The following is a 21,251-nucleotide window of genomic DNA, read 5'->3' as shown; positions in this document are numbered from 1 at the left end:
GTATTTCATGTTCTTTATAAATATGTTTTATGGTTTCCAGCCATTTTCTCAGTTTAAGCTTTAGCTGGGGATTTACTCTCCTGTTTTTTTGTTTTGTTTTGTTTGTTTGTTTTTTTAGTAGCAGATTTAATTGAGTTGACATTTTATAATTGACCATTTAAAATTCTATAGCTGTGTTTCTCAGTTTTGACATGCACTTGCCTCTGTGGTCCAGGGCCATTATTATTCCGGAATGTAGATTGCTGGTTGGGAAGAAGATAGTAGCTATAGAAACCGCTATCTGGATCAAGTTTCCAAAACCATTACACAGGCTACCACCATGATGTAAACCTAACCATAGCCAATGTTCTAAGCATTATTTTGTCAATAATGTTTTTATTAAAGAAATTATCTGGGCCAGATACAGCTAATTCACACATTTCTTTATTTGAGATAATCCGTTTGCAATGATTTTAGCCTCTTGTTCAAAGGAGATCTTGCATTGGATGTACAGACAAATAAAACAGATAATGAGTTGAGTGTTTCTGGCCTTGGGAAGGTGGATGCAGGATTATTTCAGGAAAGGCACTTCTACCAACCCTTTTGACTCAGCATTTTATAAAAATGGAAGATGGTAGGTCCATAAAAAGCATAATTTTGTAAGTAATAATTTATACTCGTTTTGGCAACTTACAAAGAATTATTATTTAATGGTAGTTCTGATATCAAAAAGAGACCCATTTTTTCCTTTTGTATAATTTTCCTTTACCTTTCTTTAAAGTAACCAAGGCTTTTCCAAGGTTACAACAATGGCTCAGGATTGTACTCAACTGCTTTTTTGGATTTGTTTTTAATTCTTCCTACTTGTGACCTCCAGTGCCCCTTAGCCATGGCCACTAGGCATGCTCAGTATCCTGTTTTGAAAACTAGTAAGATGGTTTTTAACAGAAGCATCAATCTTCTAGGTTGAAAGAAACGCACTGTCTTAGGACAACCCCCAACCCCTATATGAAGGATTTCTGTTTATCTTGCACACCTGCTGTTGACAGTGCTGATTCACACAGGAGACTTTGCAGAGAAATTTGCACTGAAAGTTTGTAGCCGAAGATAGTCTCAGCCTTCTGTTTCTGGGGACTTCTATGGCCATTTCTGCAGGTGCTTTCCTTGTATATTGATGTGATCAAACCAGCTTTGAAAGCCTTTGAGTTCTCAGAGCTGCTGCAGAGATCATACAGTATTAAACACATTGCCTGAGTTTGCAAGTCTTTTAAGTGGAGATGGTGAATTTAGGATTAATTTAGACTGTAGGTTTTCATTGTAAACAACAAGCGGTAGGTATTGTGAGGCCTGTATGCACTTTCTCTCATCCTGCCATGCAGTATTGACAGCCGGTTCCTTGTAGAGTGGAAGAAGTTGACTAATTAGTGATATTTATACATATTTAATTTGAATGGAAGTTCAGGAAAAGAATCAATCTTTATTAGTGTTCAGCACTGCATCTTGGACTATTTCAGTATTGGAATACCACACTTTACTCCATAGATATGTATTATTATTTGTCAATTTAATAAACTTTTTAAAATCACTCTTTGCAATCCTATGAGGTTGACATTATCCCTATTTACATATAAGGAAACCAAAGCTTACAAAGTCATTTGTGTGCTTGATAAATTGGAAGGAAAATAGGAAGTTGAGAACATGTTATATAGTGGTTAATCAGCATTCTATGGACTATAGATTTTATCTTTTGGGGTTTTGCCATAAGGCATGTGCACTCACCAGAAAGGCAGACAAGAACATAGAAAAAGTGAGAAATCATTCCCAGGGGAGGATGGCCACACCACAATCCCTTCTCCCTCTCCTGGGTTATTGGGCACACACGCACATGTGCCTGGCATGATTCAAGCCATCAGATCCCGGATTCCAACTACTGTCAGCCATGTGGGAATCCAGCACCTTAACCACCTACAGGCCCCTGGATTATGATTTTTAAGGCATCTCTCAACTTGATGAAACTATGGATCTGCCAAAAAATTAGCCTTTAGAAATTCCTCTCCAGTCTCTAGCATGATAAAGTCAGTGTTAAAAATTATAATAAAATCACAAACACCCATTAGTGTTTAATAACTATGAAGAAAATTAGCTTGGTTTTTATTTTTATCTGAATGACAACTGTACTTGAATATCAGTGCCATATTGAAATGTTTTGCAGTTTATTTGGGTCAAATATAATTAAAGCAAATGAAATTAATTAATTTACATTGATGATTGTAAAATAAAATGTAATTTATACTTAAAATTTTTTAAAAATAGCTAATTGGCACACTTGACTGAGAAATAATTCCAGCGAGGCTAAGGCCACAGTTTTCACGGATGTGCTTGACCATTGTTATACCTAGACATCCTCCTGCTTCAAACTGTCCCTGATGTGTGTCTTTAGGGTTTCGTTGAGGGAGTGATTGTCACAGAAAAGAATTCTCCTTCTTGCATAAAATCTCAGGATATACTCTGAGTCACTGGTCTATTGACTTATATGATACTAACTCCTGCCCACAATTGGTTTATGTTGTTAAAGTATTCAAACCTTAACCTGAATCTTTATACAGCTTCCAAACATGTTTGATATCCTGAATAAGAGCAGCATCAACCGACTTTATGGAGACATTTAGATATTTTGGCCTCCAAAATAAGTGTTCAAAAACATTTTTATGTAAGTGAAGTAAGATGTGCATAAGGAATTATACAGATATATTTAACTTATCATGCTTATGTTTAAAACACAAAAATATAAGTGCTTTTATTACTCCATATGGCTCTGTAGTGTATCTTAATCTCACTAATTGCCTAATCTATCTTGCCTAGCAGGAACTCTTTATTAAAAAGTACATGATCATTTTAGATCATTTTTCTCAAGTACTGCTTTCAGTAGGAGTTGTAAAAATTATTGATTCTGCCTTTGTTTTTTCATCATCTCTACATGAACAACAAGCCAGAAATAATGTGCTGGTTCAGAAGAATTAAAGGTCAGTTTAAATGCCAACACCTATTGTTTACTGCAGAAAGTAAGACTGGCAAACCATTCCAAACATTGTAAGCTTTTTTGATGAAAAGGAAGACAAGAAAGGTTTTTTTCTTTTTTTTTGAGAAGTTTTTGCTGTAGGGCGCATGCACTCACCAGGGAGACAGTCCCTGGGGGGACTGCCACACCGCAATCCATTCTCCATTCTCTCGGAATCCTGGGCATGCACACACACATGGCCAACGTGAGTTTTAAGCCACTGGGTCCAAGATTTGACCATGGTTGATTATGTGGGAGTCCAGCAATGGTACGCTATGCCATCTGCTGGTCTCAAGAAAGGTTCTTAAGCACCATATCAAATTAGATATGTCTATGATATTCACTGGGGAATCTGGACTGTTGAGTTTTGCATTGCTCTTTTCTAGCTCGATCCATCCTGGAGGCTTACTTGGCTTCTGTGCTCTGAGAGAGATGATGAGTTCTTCCCACAGTTAAACCAACAGAACATTGGCAAACAAACTTCTGTGTAAGGGTTACAAAACAATTCCACTAAGCATTCAGGACAGTAGAGAATCAAGTCTTCAGGAGTAACCAGAATACTCATCCATACTTCTTCTTTTTTTTTAGGAGAGATTTTTTGCTATAGGGTGCATGCGCTCACCTATAAAAAGAAAGCGAGAAACCATCCCCTGGAGGGATGGCCACACTGCAATCCCTTCTCCTCCATTCTCCTCTCAGGATTTTGGGCATGCACGCACACGCACCAGCATGAGTTTTAACCACTGAATCTGTTACTTGAACCATGGTCAACTACTTGGGAGTCCAGCAACATAACCATTATTCCATCTGCTGGTCCCAATTTTATATATGCAATCTTACACAAACACAGTTGTTTTTTTTTCTTGAGAGCTATGCTATAGGTATTGTGTGCTTGCTAGAGCGACAGAGACAGAGAGACAGTGAGAAATCGCCCCCCCAGGGAGGATGGCCACACCACAATCCTTTCTCCTCCATTATCCTCTCGGGATTCTGGGCATGTAAGCATACGCACCCAGTGTTAGTTTCAAACCACCAGGTCCAGGATTTGAACCTCGGTCGGCCATGTGGGAGTCCAGCAATGTAACCATTACACCATCTATTGGTCTCACAAAGTTTTCAAAGAACCATGGCATATAGTAAAATGATTGGCAAGCTGTTCTCAGAGGTGATTCCAGGAGCAGTGCAGGGGACGATGGGGAGGTAAATGGCAGGACTTCATCCTCAGTGTTCCTGTTCCAGAACTTCACTTTGTGTCTTTTACATATTGCATCTTTGTTTGGTTTAGTTTTGTTTTTGAGGTTTTGCCAGAAGGTGCATACACTCACCAGAGGGAGACAGAAAGAAACCACCCATTGTGTGAGGATTGTCACACAGTATCTGAGCTATACTAAAACTACCTAGAATTTAAAATTGTTTGGAATTATAGTTATAATCATAACAATTATGATTGTAGAGAAACCAATAAGCTTATCTTCCAGTGGTTTAGAAATGATTGCCTACTATGAACCTGTTTTATTCTGTTTGGGTTGTCTAGTTGTTTTATTCAGGATAATTGGATATTTGTTGACATTCTTACAAGATTTGTTATGAACTACTATTTTTAATTTCCTGGGTAACTGTCTCCTTGTGTACATTTGCCTGGCAGTATTGGGAATAAAGAATTTAGAAAAGTGCTCACTCACCCAAAGTGGAAGTGAGAAACTACCACAATTTAAAGTGAAAACATTTTAAAATGAAAAATACTCAGAAAAACTTATCAGATCCAACCACTACTTAGGCAGGGCCTATGATAAATGCAAATCACAGGCTTCCTCTTTCTTCTGCCACAAATGTCAGAAACGCTTGGCATCTGAGTGCGTTGCATTTTCTCCCCCTTTTCTGAACAGCTCAGCTTGGAAAGGTCAACATATCCCTTTGGGGGAAAAATCTTTTATTTAAAATAGGAATGTTTGTGCACGTAACTATAGGAAATGTCTCACATTTGCTTTGATGGAACAGCAATTTGTTCAATAGAGTGGAATTGTTCTTTTTTTCCATTTTCCTTCCTGTTTGTACATCACAGGCACCCGAATCACTGAAAGCAATTTTAAGGCACTTCTTTCTATGGGATCAGATCATCCTGTCCACGAAACCAGCCAACGCCTTGAGCTTCCGAAAGGCGAGTATGTTCCATCTTTTATTTACTCCAAGGGACTCATTTGTGAGAGGCTGTTCTGAATACAAGCAGTACTTTTCCACAAACTATACATGCTGAAACCCTGGTGAAAAAGGAAAGGAGTGGGGAGGGGAAGAGAAGAGGAAAACAATGACAAAAAGAACCACTGCCGTAGGATGTCCCCATTTTACCCTTGTGTATGTGTTCCAGTGTCGATAGGATATGCAGTATCCAGTCTCGAATGAGTTACTTCATTTGAATCTTTTAGGTTTTGTAAAGGATGTGGGATGTTAAAATAGCAAAGCAATTTGCTACTGGTGATGAACTGCTTCCAGTTTGATATTCAACATAAATATTTGAGGTTCATAGAGAATTCTTTCTCTTTAGAGCCTGTTCTTCCTACCCATCTTGAATTGATGAAGAGCAGTGCTGAGTTTGTGTGGTTATATTTGTTTCTGTAGCAACAAGCAGATACCAAAAATAGATGTAGGCTTTTTCTTAAAGTAAAAGTGCTTTAATTTAGCAATGACTAAAAATAAACATAAGGAGGGACTTTAAGATACGGATCCACGTGTTGGTCTGGGCTGGGCTGCAGGAAGGGACCTGAGTCAGCATGGTTCATTGTTTTGGGACACTTCCGATTATTCACCTCCAAAAATAGTTTCCCTTTCATTTCGGCCAAATCCCCCTACCTGTGACTAGTGCTATGAGGTTTGTGCATTGTGTGTACAAATGTGGATGTCCAAGGCACATGTGCATTCCATCAGAGTCTCCGTCAGAGACAGGGAATCAAACCACCTCTTTCTATACTTACCCTTCTGCCCTGGATCCTATCCTTCAACAAACCCTTTTTCTCCTATGTCATCAATTTCTTTCTCTTCATTGGCTCAATCATGAAAGCATACAGCATGTTCTATCTCTTCTCGATACTGAAAAATGAGAGAAACTCTTGACCTGATATCTTCTTAGAACTACCTTTCACTTCCCAACTTCCCTTCACAGTAAAAACAAGTTTTAACAGACAACTAAAAATAAAAACCGGGAACCAGCAGTTAGTGTAATGGCTATGTCGCTGGACTCCCATGTAGTCGACCGCAGTTCGCGTCCCGGACCCGTGGCTTAAAATTCACGCCAGGCGCATGTGCGTGTGTGCCCAAGATCCTGAGAGGAGAATGGAGGAGAAGGGATTGCGGCATGACCATCCCCCCTGGGGGGTGATTTCTTGCTTTCTGTCTCTATGTCTCTCTTTCTGGCGAGCGCACGTGCCCTATAGCGAAAACCTCTCAAAATAAATAAATGAATAAATAAATAAATAAATAAAATTAAAATAAATAAATAAATAAAAAATAAAAACCAAGGGGCCAGCAGGTGGCATGGTGGTTAAGGCCCTGGACTCCCACATGACCAACTGTGATTTGAGTCCCAGAATCCATCTATGTCTCCAGTAAGCACTTGTGCCCTATAGCAAAAACCTTACCAAAAAAGAAAAAAAAAATGTAGCTGCATCTACCACATTTATTTCTACTTTTTCTCTCTTCCATTCACTCAGTCCACTTTAATCTGGTTTCCCTCTCTGTTTCTCCAAAGGGAAAAAAAGAAGTTTTTTTTTTTTTTTTTTAAAGAGGTTTTTGTGAGAAGACATGTACGCTTGCCAAAGAGAGAGAGACAGTGAGAGGGAAAGTGAGAAATCACCCTCCTCCAGAGGCGATGGCCACACCCCAATCTCTTCTCCTCCTTTCTCCTCCTGGATTCTTGGACATGCACTCACACGTGCCAGGTGTGATTTTCAAGTTACCCAGTCCAGAACTAGAACTGTGGTCAACCATGTGGGAGTCCAGTGATGTAACCACTACATCTGCTGGCCCCTCAAAGAAATTATTGACAAAGTTGTTAAGTCTTTCCCAGCCTTTACTTGGCATTCCACATGAACGATTCTTGTCTACTCCAGCCTCCCTCTCCTTGCTCGTTCTGCTGGAACCACATTGTCCTCATTGACGCTGACATGCTCAGCCCTCTTACGCATTGGATCTGTTTGCAACATTTTACCCCACATCTTCATATGCCTGATTTTTAAAAATACATTTGCATGTTATTTCTTCAGGGATAAGTTCTTACCTTTGCCAGTCTTGGTCAAAAGACCTTATGTATTTCCTCCACAGCACTTCCCACTATTGTTGTTAGGTTCTCTGTTCTTCACAGACTCAGAATGTAAGCTCCCTGAAGGCAGAAACTTTGTCTCCTTCTGTTACAGTGTCTAGCTAGTATCTGAGTACCCAGTAAGAATTTGTTGGATGAATTAATTTATTCAGCAGCTATTTTTTAGACCTCGTAAATGTGTCAGGTACTGTTTGAAATTCTTGACATACATTTGTGAACAAAACAATACAGATCTCTGTCCTCATAGGGCTCATATTTCAGAAGGGGGGAGTGAGATGGGTAATAACTAAGACTTAAGTTATTTTTAAAAATGGGGAAAAAAAGTTTAAATGTGGTAAGTGCTATGGAAGAAGAATCCCTGGGTGAGAACTGAGGATCGACTCCAGGTCTTTCCATTTGTATGGTAAAGCAGAAAAGGCATTTGCTTTGCAGATACTTGAAATCCTGGCTTCTGAAGATGAATTAGGAGATCCTGAGCATTTTTGCTATTTTAAGCTTGACTCCCTTATCTCCAAAAGAGAATACACATCTCACAAGGTTGGTGTGAGGTATAAATGAATTAACATAGATGGAATATTATCCCACTCCTTCCCAGCCACCCACCCCAATCCTGTTCTTCCGGCAGAAGGAGGGCACGTGGCACCACCATGTTCTCCCTCCCCTGTCCACCTAGCATGCTTAAAACAAGACAAACCTGGCTTTCGTGAAAAACCCAGTACAGGATTACTGAATAAATATGTAGTAAATATGTGGCCACACATGTTTATGGGTCATTTAAAAGCAGACAAGTGATGGGAATTATTTTTATTTAGAAACTTTTTTTTTAAGTCAAGGTAGGAAATTACCACCTTTAGTAATTATTTTTCCTTTTTTTTCTCATTTTTCAAATTAGTTCTAATTTTACAGACTCCTGTTGATCATTATGGACAAGCTACTATTTCATCTTCATTATTACATACAGAAGTAAACTCACAGATGTAACTATTTTATAGGAGGATAAAACATTTATTTAAATGGAAACACTAAACTTTACTTTCATCATGCTGAAGGGTGTGCTTACAAACGATTTCCAATAAAACACTATATATAGTAAGCAAAAAATAAGTTAGTACACTGTAAACTTACATACGGTTTCATCAATTAACAGGTTTAAGAACAAACAGCCATTTAAGACTTTGGAGCTACATTTAGTAAAAAATTGCAAACACTCAAACCTTATCAACCCCCAGTAAGACACTAAAGAGCTATTCAAGACTTCTTCAAACCAATTACACAAATACATTTTTATTTTTGGTTACAGTCCCCTGCTATGCACAAGACCATTGGAATGCTGGAACAATTACACATTTTTTAAAACGGCACAAAGCAAAGCAAGGAGATAACATGCCAGCCTTAGAGAAGCTGTCTTGAAAGTGCAAACTTTGCATTTTCGCTTCCTGAACCACTAGGATAAGAACAGGTACCTCAGACGACACAGCAGGGTCAGGAGCATGCTTTCTATACCACACCGGTGACATTTACTGGAACCAGGTCTCCATGCCTTTGAAGATGCCTCCGGTTTTAAACAGTGAACAGGCGTCAACTAAACATAGTGCAAATCAAATACCAAGGAGCAAAACGACAGAATAGAGACCACCACAGATCGACCTGCTGTTTCTCCACCTGGTACTATGCCACATGGGACACATTGGCACACAGCAATCACTTCTATTTAAGTTTTCATATGGAAGGCGGTACGACGGAGTGAATGCAGGGCGACCACACAGCAGCCCCGGAGCAAGGCTCCAATGTTGTAGACAGGATCTATTCCCCCTCTCTGAGTACTGAATGCCCACAGAACAGTGGGGACCACCGGGGCAGCCACAGCCAGGAGATCCACCAAGAAACTGCTGCTCCAGTACTGCCTCACGACGGCTCCCCGAGACAGCGGGATGATACCATCCAACCTTTCTTCTGTGTAGGCCGCAAAATCCAGCTCTCTCATGAGGCGGTTTGCATGAACTTCCATATCCACCTTGGTGCATGGGGTCTCCACGGGAGACAAAAGGATGGCAGAGTTTGGATTTCTCGGTGTTAAATCAACCACTAAGGCAGAGATGGATTCTGGGAAGCTCTCTGTTGAGTCAGCCCCAGAATCATCAGGGGATGCTGAGCTCGAGGAACAGGGGTCTTGGAGCTTGAGCATACTCTGGACGAGCTCTGAGACTGCAGGGCTATATGGCACCACATCGGTCTGGACGGCTTGCTCTACCACCACACTGCCTTCCTCCTGACCTGCTGCCATGGGGAACATCTCAAGGACTTTTACCCCAGGGGTGGAATGAACAAACTCCAGGTCACCAGATTCTGTGGTGGTAGCTGTCACCATCTCATCAAACATATCTGTGCCGTCGGCCATGCTATCTCCCACCAGCAGCTCGCTGTCAGCCCCCTCCTCCGTGACCTCCTCTTCCAGAGACAACCCATCTGCCATCTTGCCGAAAGAGGTGTTTAAGGTTAAACTTTTCTCTGGGGAATCACAGAAGTCTAGACACAGTTCATCCCTCAGAGAGCCATTGTGTGCCATCTCCATGCTCTGAAGGAGAGACTCCAACTTCTTGTTTTGGATGTTTATGTCCACAAAGTATTTCTGAATGCCTTTGTCTTTATCAGCCAAGTTGCTTCTCATAGTTTCAATGACTTGTTTGAGCTGTTTAATCTCTTTCTTGGCTTCCTTGAGTGCTAGCTGGGCTTCTACCCGGTGGCACTCTTCTTCAATCCAGTCTTCTCGCATTCGGGCTAGCTGGGACTTCAGCTCCACAATTTCAGTTTCCCTAGAGTGGGACGACAAACACAGTTAAAGGGTAGGTCAACTCTGAAGCAGGTGAAAATCAAGTCTGATACACATGCTCTTCCACTTGAAATATAGAAGTTAAATTAATTTTGAAATTTCTTTCTTTGCCAAGTATTAATTAGTCATGGACTTTCCCCTTGTAAAATAGCTGAAGTAGTAATAGTAATCAGAATCAAAATAAATACCATCGTTTTCTTCTTCTTCTTCTTCTTCTTCTTCTTCTTCTTCTTCTTTTCTTCTCCTCCTTCTTTTTCAGAGCTCATTATGTGTCAGGTACTCAATACTCACTATATGTCATTAAGTACCTTACAGCATTATCTTCTACTCACTACTTAATATTTGAAATTTTATTATTAGAGTACATCAGTCTCTGCCTTTATCACCATGGTCTACCTTTTCATAATACCTACAATGTTATGTGGAAGCAAATTCCATTTCTTTTTTTTTTTTTTTTGGAGAGTTTTTTTTTTTTTTTTGAGAGTACTGTAGGGCGCGTGCGCTCGCCAGACAGACAGAGAGAGACATAGAGACAGAAAGCGAGAAATCACCCCCCAGGGGGGATGGTCACGCCGCAATCCCCTCTCCTCCATTCTCCTCTTGGGATCTTGGGCACGCACGCACACGCGCCCGGCGTGTTTTTTAAGCCACCGGGTCCGGGACACGAACCGCGGTCGACTACATGGGAATCCAACGACATAGCCATTACGCTAACTGCTGGTTCCCGAGAGTTTTTCACTGTAGGACACGTGCGCTCGCCAGACAGAGAGAGCTTGCAACTACTGCCGTTAGAGCTCTGTTCGTCTGTTTCAAAATATTCCAAGGGAAAACCATCAAGTATAAAATTGGCCTGCCCCCAAGATGTCCAAGGTCTTTTCTCCCTGAGATAACATCTTTTAAGCATGGGCTGAGGGTTTTTTTGTTTTTTTTTTTTTTTTTCTTCACCATAACACTTGGCCAAGAATAATGTACCTTTTCCTTCAGCTCAGAAGGAGCTTGCAGGAATTATAGTGTACACAGACGTTCACTTTCGCACACAGATAAACAGGGCTTAAAGGGACCACTCTGTGCAACCATTCTGATGAAAGTATGAGACTGCAAGTGTTTCTGCCATTTAAAAATAATCATGCACATATCTAATTTTTCTTGAAAGACAGCAGGCCCTCTTTAACGTACTAGACTCCTTGAATTCCTAAAACATTCAAGTCACACAGCATTATAAAATGACTTTATATAGAGACAGATGCAAGAAATTTGACACAAATTAAATACTTTAATTTTTATTTTTCTGTAGTTTGGGTTTCTATTTCATTTTATTAGTAAATAAACTATCCTAAACCAGGCTGTGTAAGATATGCGTATTCACCTTTCATGAAGTCGGCGCTCGGATTCCTTCAGCTTGGTCTTCAGGTGTCTCACTGTAACCTCTTTCTGTTGCAATGGAGTCAAATACTGCTCTGGATTTGGTGGTTTGACACCATGATTTTCTCCACAAGACATGTACCGTCCAGACCGCCTGAAATAATCAAAGTAATGAGTTGTTACTTTTTACCCTGTTTTTATTTTTTTTCTATAAAAAGAAAAGTAACTCCCCCCTCCACTTCATATCTTGAAATCCTAATCCACAATGTGATGGTATTAGGAGGTGGAACCTCTGCAAAGCAGAGGCCTCATGAAGCGTATTAGTGCTTTTATATGAATAAGAAAGAAAGCCCAGAGAGCTCTCAAGTGTTCTCTTCCCTGAGGATACCACAAGAAGTGGGCAGTCTACAGCCCAGAAGAGGATCCTTCCCAGACCATGTTGGCACCTTTAGCTCAGACTTCCAGTCTCCAGGACTGTGCGAAATATATTTCTGTTGTGTCTAAGCCACCCCGTCTATGTATGTTACTATAGCAGCCCACACTGTCTAAGACACACAGCGAACAGCTTGAGAAGGAATGGCAGTTGTGTGGTAGGATCTTAAACCTCAAGAGAGAGCACCCTCACTTCAGAAGGTGGACTGTAATAAACAATCTCAGGACTGTTGATTACTTGGAAGATTAAGTGGTGTGTGTATGCACGTTTGGTGTGTGTATGCACGTGTGTATGTTTAAGTGTGGCAGGGGGTGGTAGAGGCAGTGGAGATAGGATTTTCTATGGCTTAGGAATGATCTCAAAATAATACGAAATAATAATGCCCAACTGTCTACAGGCCCGAGCTGTCAGTTCAGAGTGACATGCTGTTATATTAAAGGACAATAAGTGGGGGGATGGGAGGTAAAGAAAGGAACATGACGCCCTAACTTCCACACAATGTGCTATTGCCTAAAGATCCTTACTGCTATTAGTTGAATTCAGATGTTCTAAAATCATTCCCTGGTGTGAGTATGCTGACTTATTGGAAATGGAAAGTTCCTTCTTCTGAAGGGAACAAGGCTATTCCACTCTCACCAGTGTGCTTTGTAAAAGAAGTGCACCGTGTTTTACAAAACAGCCCCTAACTGGAATCTTGGCCCCTGTCAGGCCAGACCAAGAGCTGGACATCCCTCCTGCAAGAGAGCTGACTAATGAGAACAGGGACACCCAGAAGGAAGAAGAGGAGAGAGGAGAGCTGCCAGCTTCTTCCCTGACTCTGGAACCAATCCAAGCCACTGCACTGCCCTGCTCCCCGCCGTACCTGAATTCCGTCCAAGATGGCCTGTGTCCAGTTCCCAACCCTCCAGCTCTCCTGCCATGGCCCCTTTAGATGTGCATTTCTTCTTTCTGCTCCACACTCCTCCACACCTCATGCTAATTAACTCCTTGTGTGCCTTTCAGATCTCGCTTCAATTTCATTTCCTCAGGGAGGCCTCCCCTGAACCTTCCAGACTGCGATGAACCCCCTCCTGACCTTTAACACACTCCTATAGCAACAGGTACTTGCAGAATCACCATTTGTGTTTGTTATTGCATAGGGAACTTCTTTCTCCTCTGGGTGGTAAGCGCAGATGCCATCTCTGTTGTTCAAGACTCTGTTCCCAGTGCTTACACAGTACCTGATACTCAATAAATATTTGGTGTTGGAATGAATGAATGAATAAACACACATGTATGATTCTTCCCTGTTCTGAGGGAAATGAGTAGGCCCTCTCCTCCTGCCACTGTGCCATTTTCCCTCCCTATCCAATAACTGCTTGGACTGCTGTACCTGGTTAGAAATTGTGGCTTGCGCTCTTTCTGCAGCAGCCCTTGAAGGATTAGCTGAGTGTGGAAAAGGAAAGAAAAGTGTCTTATTGCAGAATAAGGCAGAGGATCAAGAGTTGTATACTTTTTTTCTTTTCTTTTTTAAAGAAAAGCTTATCGAGAAAGAAAAACTAAGAAGCATGAATGAGGAGGTAAACAGGACTCACCTCATGATCGGGCTGCAGTCACTTCCTTTGTAGGAGCCCGAGTTGCTACTGCTAGGGGAAGAGGGTGCATAGCTGGGATGGATGTTGACAGGGCTCAGCTGATTCCGGCAGAGCATGGAGAGGAGGTCCTTTTCCCGCGGGGATGGTGGGCTGCTGCCAGACTTGAATGATGAAGCTCCATTACTGCGCCCATGGGGGCCTCGACTGGGAAAAAAAAGCACATAAAAACTGCAGAAATCCTCAGGGCTAGAGATGCCCACATGCTAATGTCTGACTCCTTCTTTTTTTTCTTTTTTTTGGAGAGGTTTTCGCTATAGGGCGTGTGTGCTTGCCAGACAGAGAGAGAGAGACATAGAGACAAAAAGCGAGAAATCACCCCCCAGGGGGGATAGTCATGCTGCAATCCCTTCTCCTCCATTCTCCTCTTGGGATCTTGGGCACGCATGCATAGGCGTGAGTTTTAAGCCACGAGTCTGGGACACGAACCACGGTCGACTATGTGGGAGTCCAGTGACATAGCCATTACGCTAACTGCTGGTTCCTCTGACTCCTTCTTGAAGCTAGTCACCACTAAAGAAATCCAAGTTATGGAATTAAATGGGCAATAGAGTTACTGGTGCCAACTGTCCTTGTGAGTAGCCTCCTTCCCACTTGCCTGATATTTTCTCTCCTTGTTTCATGAGCACAAACAACCTCTTCTTCTGCTGCTCTTTCAAATAGTGTCTGGCCATTAAACTCATTTTGGATGAGACCCTAACTGTTATTAGTTGAGTTAGCTGAACTGCCTGCTAAGAGCACACACCATGTAAAATACCGATTTGGCTTGGATTTATTGGGGAGGCTGTTTTGAAGATGTGGGTTTTGTTCTAGTACACCTGCTTCAGTTTAGAAATATTTGAGTTTGGTTCATGTTAGGGTAAGAAAATTAAGGTGATTCCCTTGGAGGATGGGAGTTGCCCAAAGAAAACAGGACAAATAAGAAGAACCCATGTAAATCTATCAAGCCTATCATTGTTACAACTTAATTTTAATTTTTTCCCTTTTCTTTCTAGCTCCAGCGGCTTAATCTTTACCACTTAACTTTTGCAATGTTGTAGGAGCCACTCTTATTTTCCCTGCCCCTTGCCCTACCCTCTCCAGCAAGAGACTGAGCTGTGGCTGGAGTGGCCTTTCTAAACTGAAATATGAATACCTCTGCCCTTCTTAAAGCTACTCAATCATTCCCCACTGCTTCTAGAATAAAGGCCAGACTCCTTACAGTGGCTCGTGAGATCCAGTCCCAGCATCCCTTCTAATCCCATCCTCCATCTTCTCTCTTCCTCCTGTCCTCCAGCGTTCCTGAGGACTTAAGTTCCCTGAAGGAGCCATGCTCTCAATCATCTATGTGTTTGAACTTGCTATTTCTTCTCCCTAGAATGTTCTCTTCCCTTTTCTCAGCTTCTGACACTAGGATATGTCTTACCTTAAAACTGAAAGGAGCCCACTCGAAGCAGCCTTTTTTGAATTCTTCCTTCCCTAGGCCACTCCTTGGTGCTCTCTAAAACTCTGTGCAGACTTCCACCATGGAATGTATCACACAGCATCACAAATGCATACTTGTTTGTCTTTCCCACTAGACTGAGGCGTCCTTGAAGGTGGAAATCCACCTGTTCTCCCATGCCTCCACTACATCCTGCTGCACAGTGGTGCTCCCTAAACGCCTGCTCAACGAATAACCTGGCTTCAGTCCTGTCATTGGCACTTACTAAGAATTCAGGCAGCAAGCCACTTAACATATGGGGAGATTACGTACATCACACTAGGAATCTCAGTGGTAAATTTTTCAGATAATAACCACAGGCATACACAGTACCTAATATACCTGTTCACAAATCCAAAGTGATGTTCCGTCTGTGTAAACTAGAGATTTCTGTAAAGTTAAAATATCTGAGTTGTAATCCCAGTTCAGCTACATGTTTTCTTCTTGTGCCTCAGTTACTCTACATGTGACAGATAACCAGCTTTATGGGAGGATGGTCAAAGTAAAGTGACACAGTCTTCATAAAGCATCTAAAGTAGTGCCAGGGACACAGAAGGTCCTCAGCAAAGGTTAGCTCAGAATTCTCCGGGCTAGGTCTTCCACATTCTTTCCCAACTCAAAGTGGTTAACTTTCACATTTCTCACAGCCACATTAAGAAATGATCAGGTTGGTTGGTGCCAGACTTAGAAATGAAGGATGGAAAAGAAAATCCAAGCCAGACTTCCTTTCAACTACTCATGAAGTCCTTCCCACCCCTGAGCTGCTGAGGTTGGTTTGTCACACAGCCATCTGCCCATCTGTTCCACATAAAGTGTCCTCTTTTCACAAAAAGTAGAAAGAATCCATTGGGATGATTTCAAAAGGAAAGAACTTTTGACTTTAGAATTTTGTGATGTTTTATTTATGTGTGATTTGCTGGGTTGACAGTTGGTTGAAATTATATTTTATTTTAAATAAATAATTAGGGATTTGGAGCCAAGGATACCCACATGCATACTCGCATTCACATGGTTCTCATTAAGATGTGTCAGTTGGATACAGCTGTAATTAAAATTGCAAAGGACTGTCAAAAAGCAGTACTGCTATGAGAAAGGTATCTTATTCTCTTTCGTTTTCTTATAATATCATCAAGTTATATTCTTAAAAACAGAACTGTTAACCTATTTAAGTAAGTTTAACATTCTCAAAATGCTTCCTTATACTAATAGGTGTCAAATCTCTGGAACTAGATTAACAGGAAAGTCCAAACAAGCTTATCCTGTAAGAATAGCCTGCACTTAACACTTTGTTGAGTGCACCCGCGTGCCTTTTTAAAAGTTTGATTTTCATATCAACTCTGTGAGGAAGGCAGGAAAAGTATGTACAAGTGTCAGGACCAGCAGTTAGCATAATGGCTATGTCTGTGGACTCCCATGTAGTCGACTGTGGTTCGGGTCCAGGACCCAGTGGCTTAAACTCATGCTGGGACATGTGCATGTGTGCCCAAGATTCCGAGAGGAGAACGGAGGAGAAGGGATTGTGACATGGCCATCTCCCCTGGGAAGTGATTTCTCTCTGTCTCTCTTTCTGGCGAGTGCATGTGCCCTATAATAAAACATCTCCAAAAAAAATTATGCACAAGTGGCATGTGTGTGTGTGGTGTTATCTAATTTGTATGCCACTAATCATGTACTTGAGTGCATATACATATATGTGGTGCATGCACTCAGGTATATGATTAATAACAAACAAATGAGATGAGTACAAACAAGTGTGTAGATATATGCGTGTGTGTGTGTGTGTGTGTGTGTGGTTATATGGGGATATTGCGAGAACTCATCAGCTACAGGGAATAAAGCAAAGACTCTCCAAATAAAAAAGTACTGCTAAAGTACAATCAAGGCTTTTTTTTTTTTTTTTTTTTGAGAGGTTTTTGCTATAGGGCACGTGCGCTAACCAGAAGACAGACAGAGAAAGAGACAGAGAGTGAGAAATCACCCCCCCTCCCCAGAGGATGGCCACACCGCAATCCCTTCTCTTCCATTCTCCTCTCAGGATCTTGGGCATGCATGCACACGCACCCGATGTGAGTTTAAGCCACCGAGTCTGGGACTCAAATGGTGGTTGACTACATGGGAGTCCAGTGACATAGCCATTACTCCAACTGCTGGCCCCTAAGTACAACCAAGTCTTGAAACATTTCAGGAATTAAATATCAGATTGTTTGTAATAGCTAACCTTAAAAAAATAAAATCACATGCTTAAAACTCTGTTCCTTTTATATAGTTTGGGTCAAAGGCTGACATAGATAGATGCAAACTCATACATGACAATTAAAAAAATCTTTAAAGGTGAAGCTGAGATTTCATGTTTGTCTTGGCCATGAACAGGTAAGCCCAGTGTAACCCTCTTCAATCTGTCTGGTGGACAAGAAGAATGTAGTCCACAAAAGGGAGAAAAAGTTCAGCTGACCCTGCACCCTTCCTGCACATGAATACAACAACTAGAAAGTGAGAGGAAAGGAGAAATGAGGAGGGAAACCACACAAGGGACCCAGGTGAATTTCTATTCCCTTGCCGTGGCCTTATACTTCAAGTAATATTACTACCACCACCATCCTCACCACTGCTATGGGCTGAACTTCCTTCCTCCCTCCTCAAATTCATATGTTGAAACCCTAACTTCCAGTACCTCAGAACATGACTGTATTTGGAGCTAGGACTTTTAAAGATGCAATTAAGTTAAAATGAGGCAATTAGGGTGGGCCCTAATCTAATTTAACTAGTGTCCTTATAAGAAGAGATTATTAGGACACTGACATGAACAGAGAAAAGATAATATAAAAATACAGGGAGGTGTCCATGCACAAGCTAAGGAGAAAGGCCTCATAAAAACCCAACCCTATAGACACCTGGACCTTGGACTTTGGCTTCCAGAATTGTGAATAAATCAGTCACTGTTGTTTAGACCATCCAGACTGTGGTATACTTTATTATGCCCTAGCAGTGAATATAACCACCGCCACCATGACCATCAGCAGCTGCAACATGTCTGGGAGTGTTACTTTCACCACTACTGACAAAAACCGTGTATTGACCCTTTTCCTCAATTCTCGGCACCATGTTAAGCAATCGCATATATACTAGCTCATTTAACACTGTGAGGTAGATGCCATTATTACCCCCATTTTCCAGAACAGGAAACTGGAGCTCGGAGTCATCCACCTAATGAACAATGGAGGCTAACCTCAAGCCAGGACTGTCTGATTCCAAATCTCAATCTTCCCAGCTCCACTTTTATCTGCTTCTAAACAGATTAGCCTTTTAGGGTTGGTTTATTTGTTTTTGAGATTTCTGCCTTAAGGCATGTGTGCTCACCAAAGAGAAAGAGAGAATATGAGACAGAAAATGAAAATCATGCTCCAAGAAGGGATGGCTATGCTGCAGTCCCTACTCCTCAATTCTCCTTCAGGGATCTTGGGCATGCACACACATGTGCCTGCCATGATTTTCAAAGCACCGGGTCCAGGACTTGAATCACGGTTGAATCATGTGAGAGTCTTGGGACATAAACACTGTGCCATCTGCTGACCCTTTGCCTTCTAGTTTTAAGAAAGAATTCCGCAGAACAGCAGAATGGGCCTTCTATGCATAGAAAAACACAGAAAAATAATTCCAACAACCTAATATGCCCTTTGCCTTCTAGTTTTAAGAAAGAATTCCACAGAACAGCAGAATGGGCCTTCTAAGCATAGAAAAACACAGAAAAATAATAGCTTTTCCAACAATCTAATATGAGATGATTAGCAAGTTTTTAAATATCCATTTTAAAAATCACCTGTCAAAATTATTCTCACCAACTCCACCTGTCCCTCATGTCTCCTGCTCCTTCACCAAATGTTCTCACAAGCCCTCCTCCTAAGAGCTATTTCTCCACAGAAAAAATTCATTACTACAGGAGGAACTAGCCTATTCAAAGGCTCACAAGCTACTACAGAGTTTGGCAAGGACACCCAGCCCATCTAGCGAAGTCCTCAGTACACGGCCCAGTGCAAGATCATGTGACCTGCTTGAGATCGTGGAAATTGACAGATGGTGCTCTGTGCCTCGGTCATCCAAAAAAACGTGAGGAAAATGGATAGAATATTGCCACTTTCAATGTTCCATCTAGGAATTTATGTTAACTCTTTGAAGTCTATTATTGCTTGGCTATAAGAGAGTCTGGTATAAGCATATATCTGATTTATATGTAATTGTATTTAGTTATTTTATATTTCATATATTAATTTTTTCCCAGAGGGAACATATGCCTACTAGAGAGATAAAGAGAGATAGCGAGGGAGGGAGGGAGGGAGAGAGAGAGAGAATCCATGAATGGGGCATGGTCACATTGAAATCCCTTCTCCTCCATTTCTCTGTCCTATCAGGATTTGGGGCACACGTGAACTCACACATGACTGGCATGTTTTTTAAGTCACTGGGACTAGGATTCAAACCATGTATCCAGCCATGATGGATTAGGTTCCTTTAATCAGCAGGCCACAGGGCCAGCCTAGTATATCGATTTTTTTTTTATCAATTTTTGATCACTAAAAGAAATAATTAATTTCAGACTAGATTGTTTTCCCTAAGTCACTCTGTATTATTGACATAACTTTTGAATTTAACCCTTTGGAATGTTTATGACTTTTAGAAGTCTTCTTTTTTTGTTTCTCTGTATGTTCTTTGATACCTTATACCATAGGTATGTGGTAATTTCTTGAATGGGTTAGTAAATGGTTTATTGTCAGAGCAGGACACATTTGATTTATACTATGAATGTTTATATTCATGCCATATGTTCCCCAAAGCACTTTATTTCCAAATAGAGGGAATCTGGGATAGGGTGATTATGCTTTTTTATAGCAGAATTATTTTGCTACAGGTTTGTCTGGCATAAGTTTTATTTTTAGTGCTACAACTGTGCACTGGGGTCTCAGATCTCTTTACAAACATCAGCCATATATTCTAGTTCACCCAAGAGAAATAGGAAATATTTTCTTGCTGAGTCCGGAAAATGTAAGCTTTTAGAAACTAAATAGTTCTTCTCAAGGAAGGAACCTTAAAAATCATATAGTCCTTGGGCTAGCTGGTGATGTGGAGGTTAAGGTGCTGGATTCCACATGGTCAATTTTGTGGTCTATGTTCCAGACCCAGCAGCTTGAGAATCACACCAGGTGTGTGTGTGTGTGTGTGTGTGTGTGTGTGTGTGTGTGCATGCATGCACAAAGTCCTGAGGAGATGGGATTACAGTGTGGCCATCCTCCCTAGTGAGCAGTTTCTCACTTTCTTTCTCTCTCTCTCTCTGTTGAGTGTCCATGCCCTATAGCAAAAAACAAACAAAAAACCGTGTAGTCCAACTTCCTGTTTACAAATTTGGACACTGTGGCCCAGGACAGTCAAGCCATCCCCAGATGGCAAAGCTCTCCCTGCAGTTTCCTCCAGATCCCTGCTCAGAGCTCAGCTCATCTCCTGGAACCAGCCTTCTTACACTACAAAGCACACCCCATGACTCCCTAAATCCTTGTGCTGCATGTTTTTAAAATAAGTATATTATTGATCTCTTTAATGTCTTTCCTGCCATACTAGGTCGAATACATAATGGGGTTTTGTTTCTTGTCACATGGATCTCCAGAAACTGCCTCACAGTAATGCTCAGTGAATATTTGTGGAGTGAAGAAACAAAGCCACTGGCTGCAAGCAGAAGATCCTGCAGCTTATAACCTCTCCCATTAAATGTGATCAGTGGCCCCCATTATCCACAGTTCTTCTCTCCTCAAATTCAAACAACATCGATTGTGAACTTTCACTGATGCTCATTATGTTCCAAGCACCAACCTAGCACCTTACCTATATTACCGCATTTAATCCCCATAAACCCTATAAGGTAAGCATGACTATGGCTCTGTTTTGCAGATGAGAAAACTGAGGCATAAAGTTAAGCAACATGCTCAGAGCCACCCAGCCTGCAGGTGGCAGCACTGGCATCCTCACCACCGCAGCCCGGCCTCAGCGCTCACACAGGAGGCTACTAAAACAAATGGAAGCTCAGCTAGAGGAAAGAAGAGGTGAAGTCAGAGGTGTCACGGAAGAATAATAGGTTCATTAAGGGGAGTTGGTGGGAAGTGGAAGACAAGAACTGAATACACAGGTGAGTGAGGGAAAG

At 41.4% G+C, this 21,251-nt stretch overlaps 1 protein-coding gene across 4 annotated transcripts in view; it reads right to left on the bottom strand.

The window, feature by feature from the left end:
* Positions 1-8,789: 8,789 nt before the first annotated feature.
* Positions 8,790-21,251, bottom strand: part of SYBU (syntabulin) — an 80,492-nt gene continuing 68,030 nt past the window's right edge. For all 4 annotated transcript variants that reach the window (XM_006161693.3, XM_014592929.2, XM_006161694.3 and 1 more), the window contains 3 exons: positions 13,549-13,752; positions 11,546-11,695; positions 8,790-10,162 (listed from right to left, as the gene is read on the bottom strand). In XM_006161693.3, the coding sequence (XP_006161755.1) occupies positions 9,061-10,162; positions 11,546-11,695; positions 13,549-13,752 (1,456 nt within the window). In that variant the 3' untranslated portion in view covers positions 8,790-9,060. The remainder of the gene's footprint in view (positions 10,163-11,545; positions 11,696-13,548; positions 13,753-21,251) is intronic.

Source organism: Tupaia chinensis, unplaced genomic scaffold (genome assembly GCF_000334495.1).
Source record: "Tupaia chinensis unplaced genomic scaffold, TupChi_1.0 Scaffold138854_1, whole genome shotgun sequence".
In the NCBI taxonomy this organism is placed as follows: Eukaryota; Metazoa; Chordata; class Mammalia; order Scandentia; family Tupaiidae; genus Tupaia; species Tupaia belangeri.
Note: the sequence above shows the minus strand (reverse complement) of the source record. Positions and strands in the feature narration are given on the sequence as shown.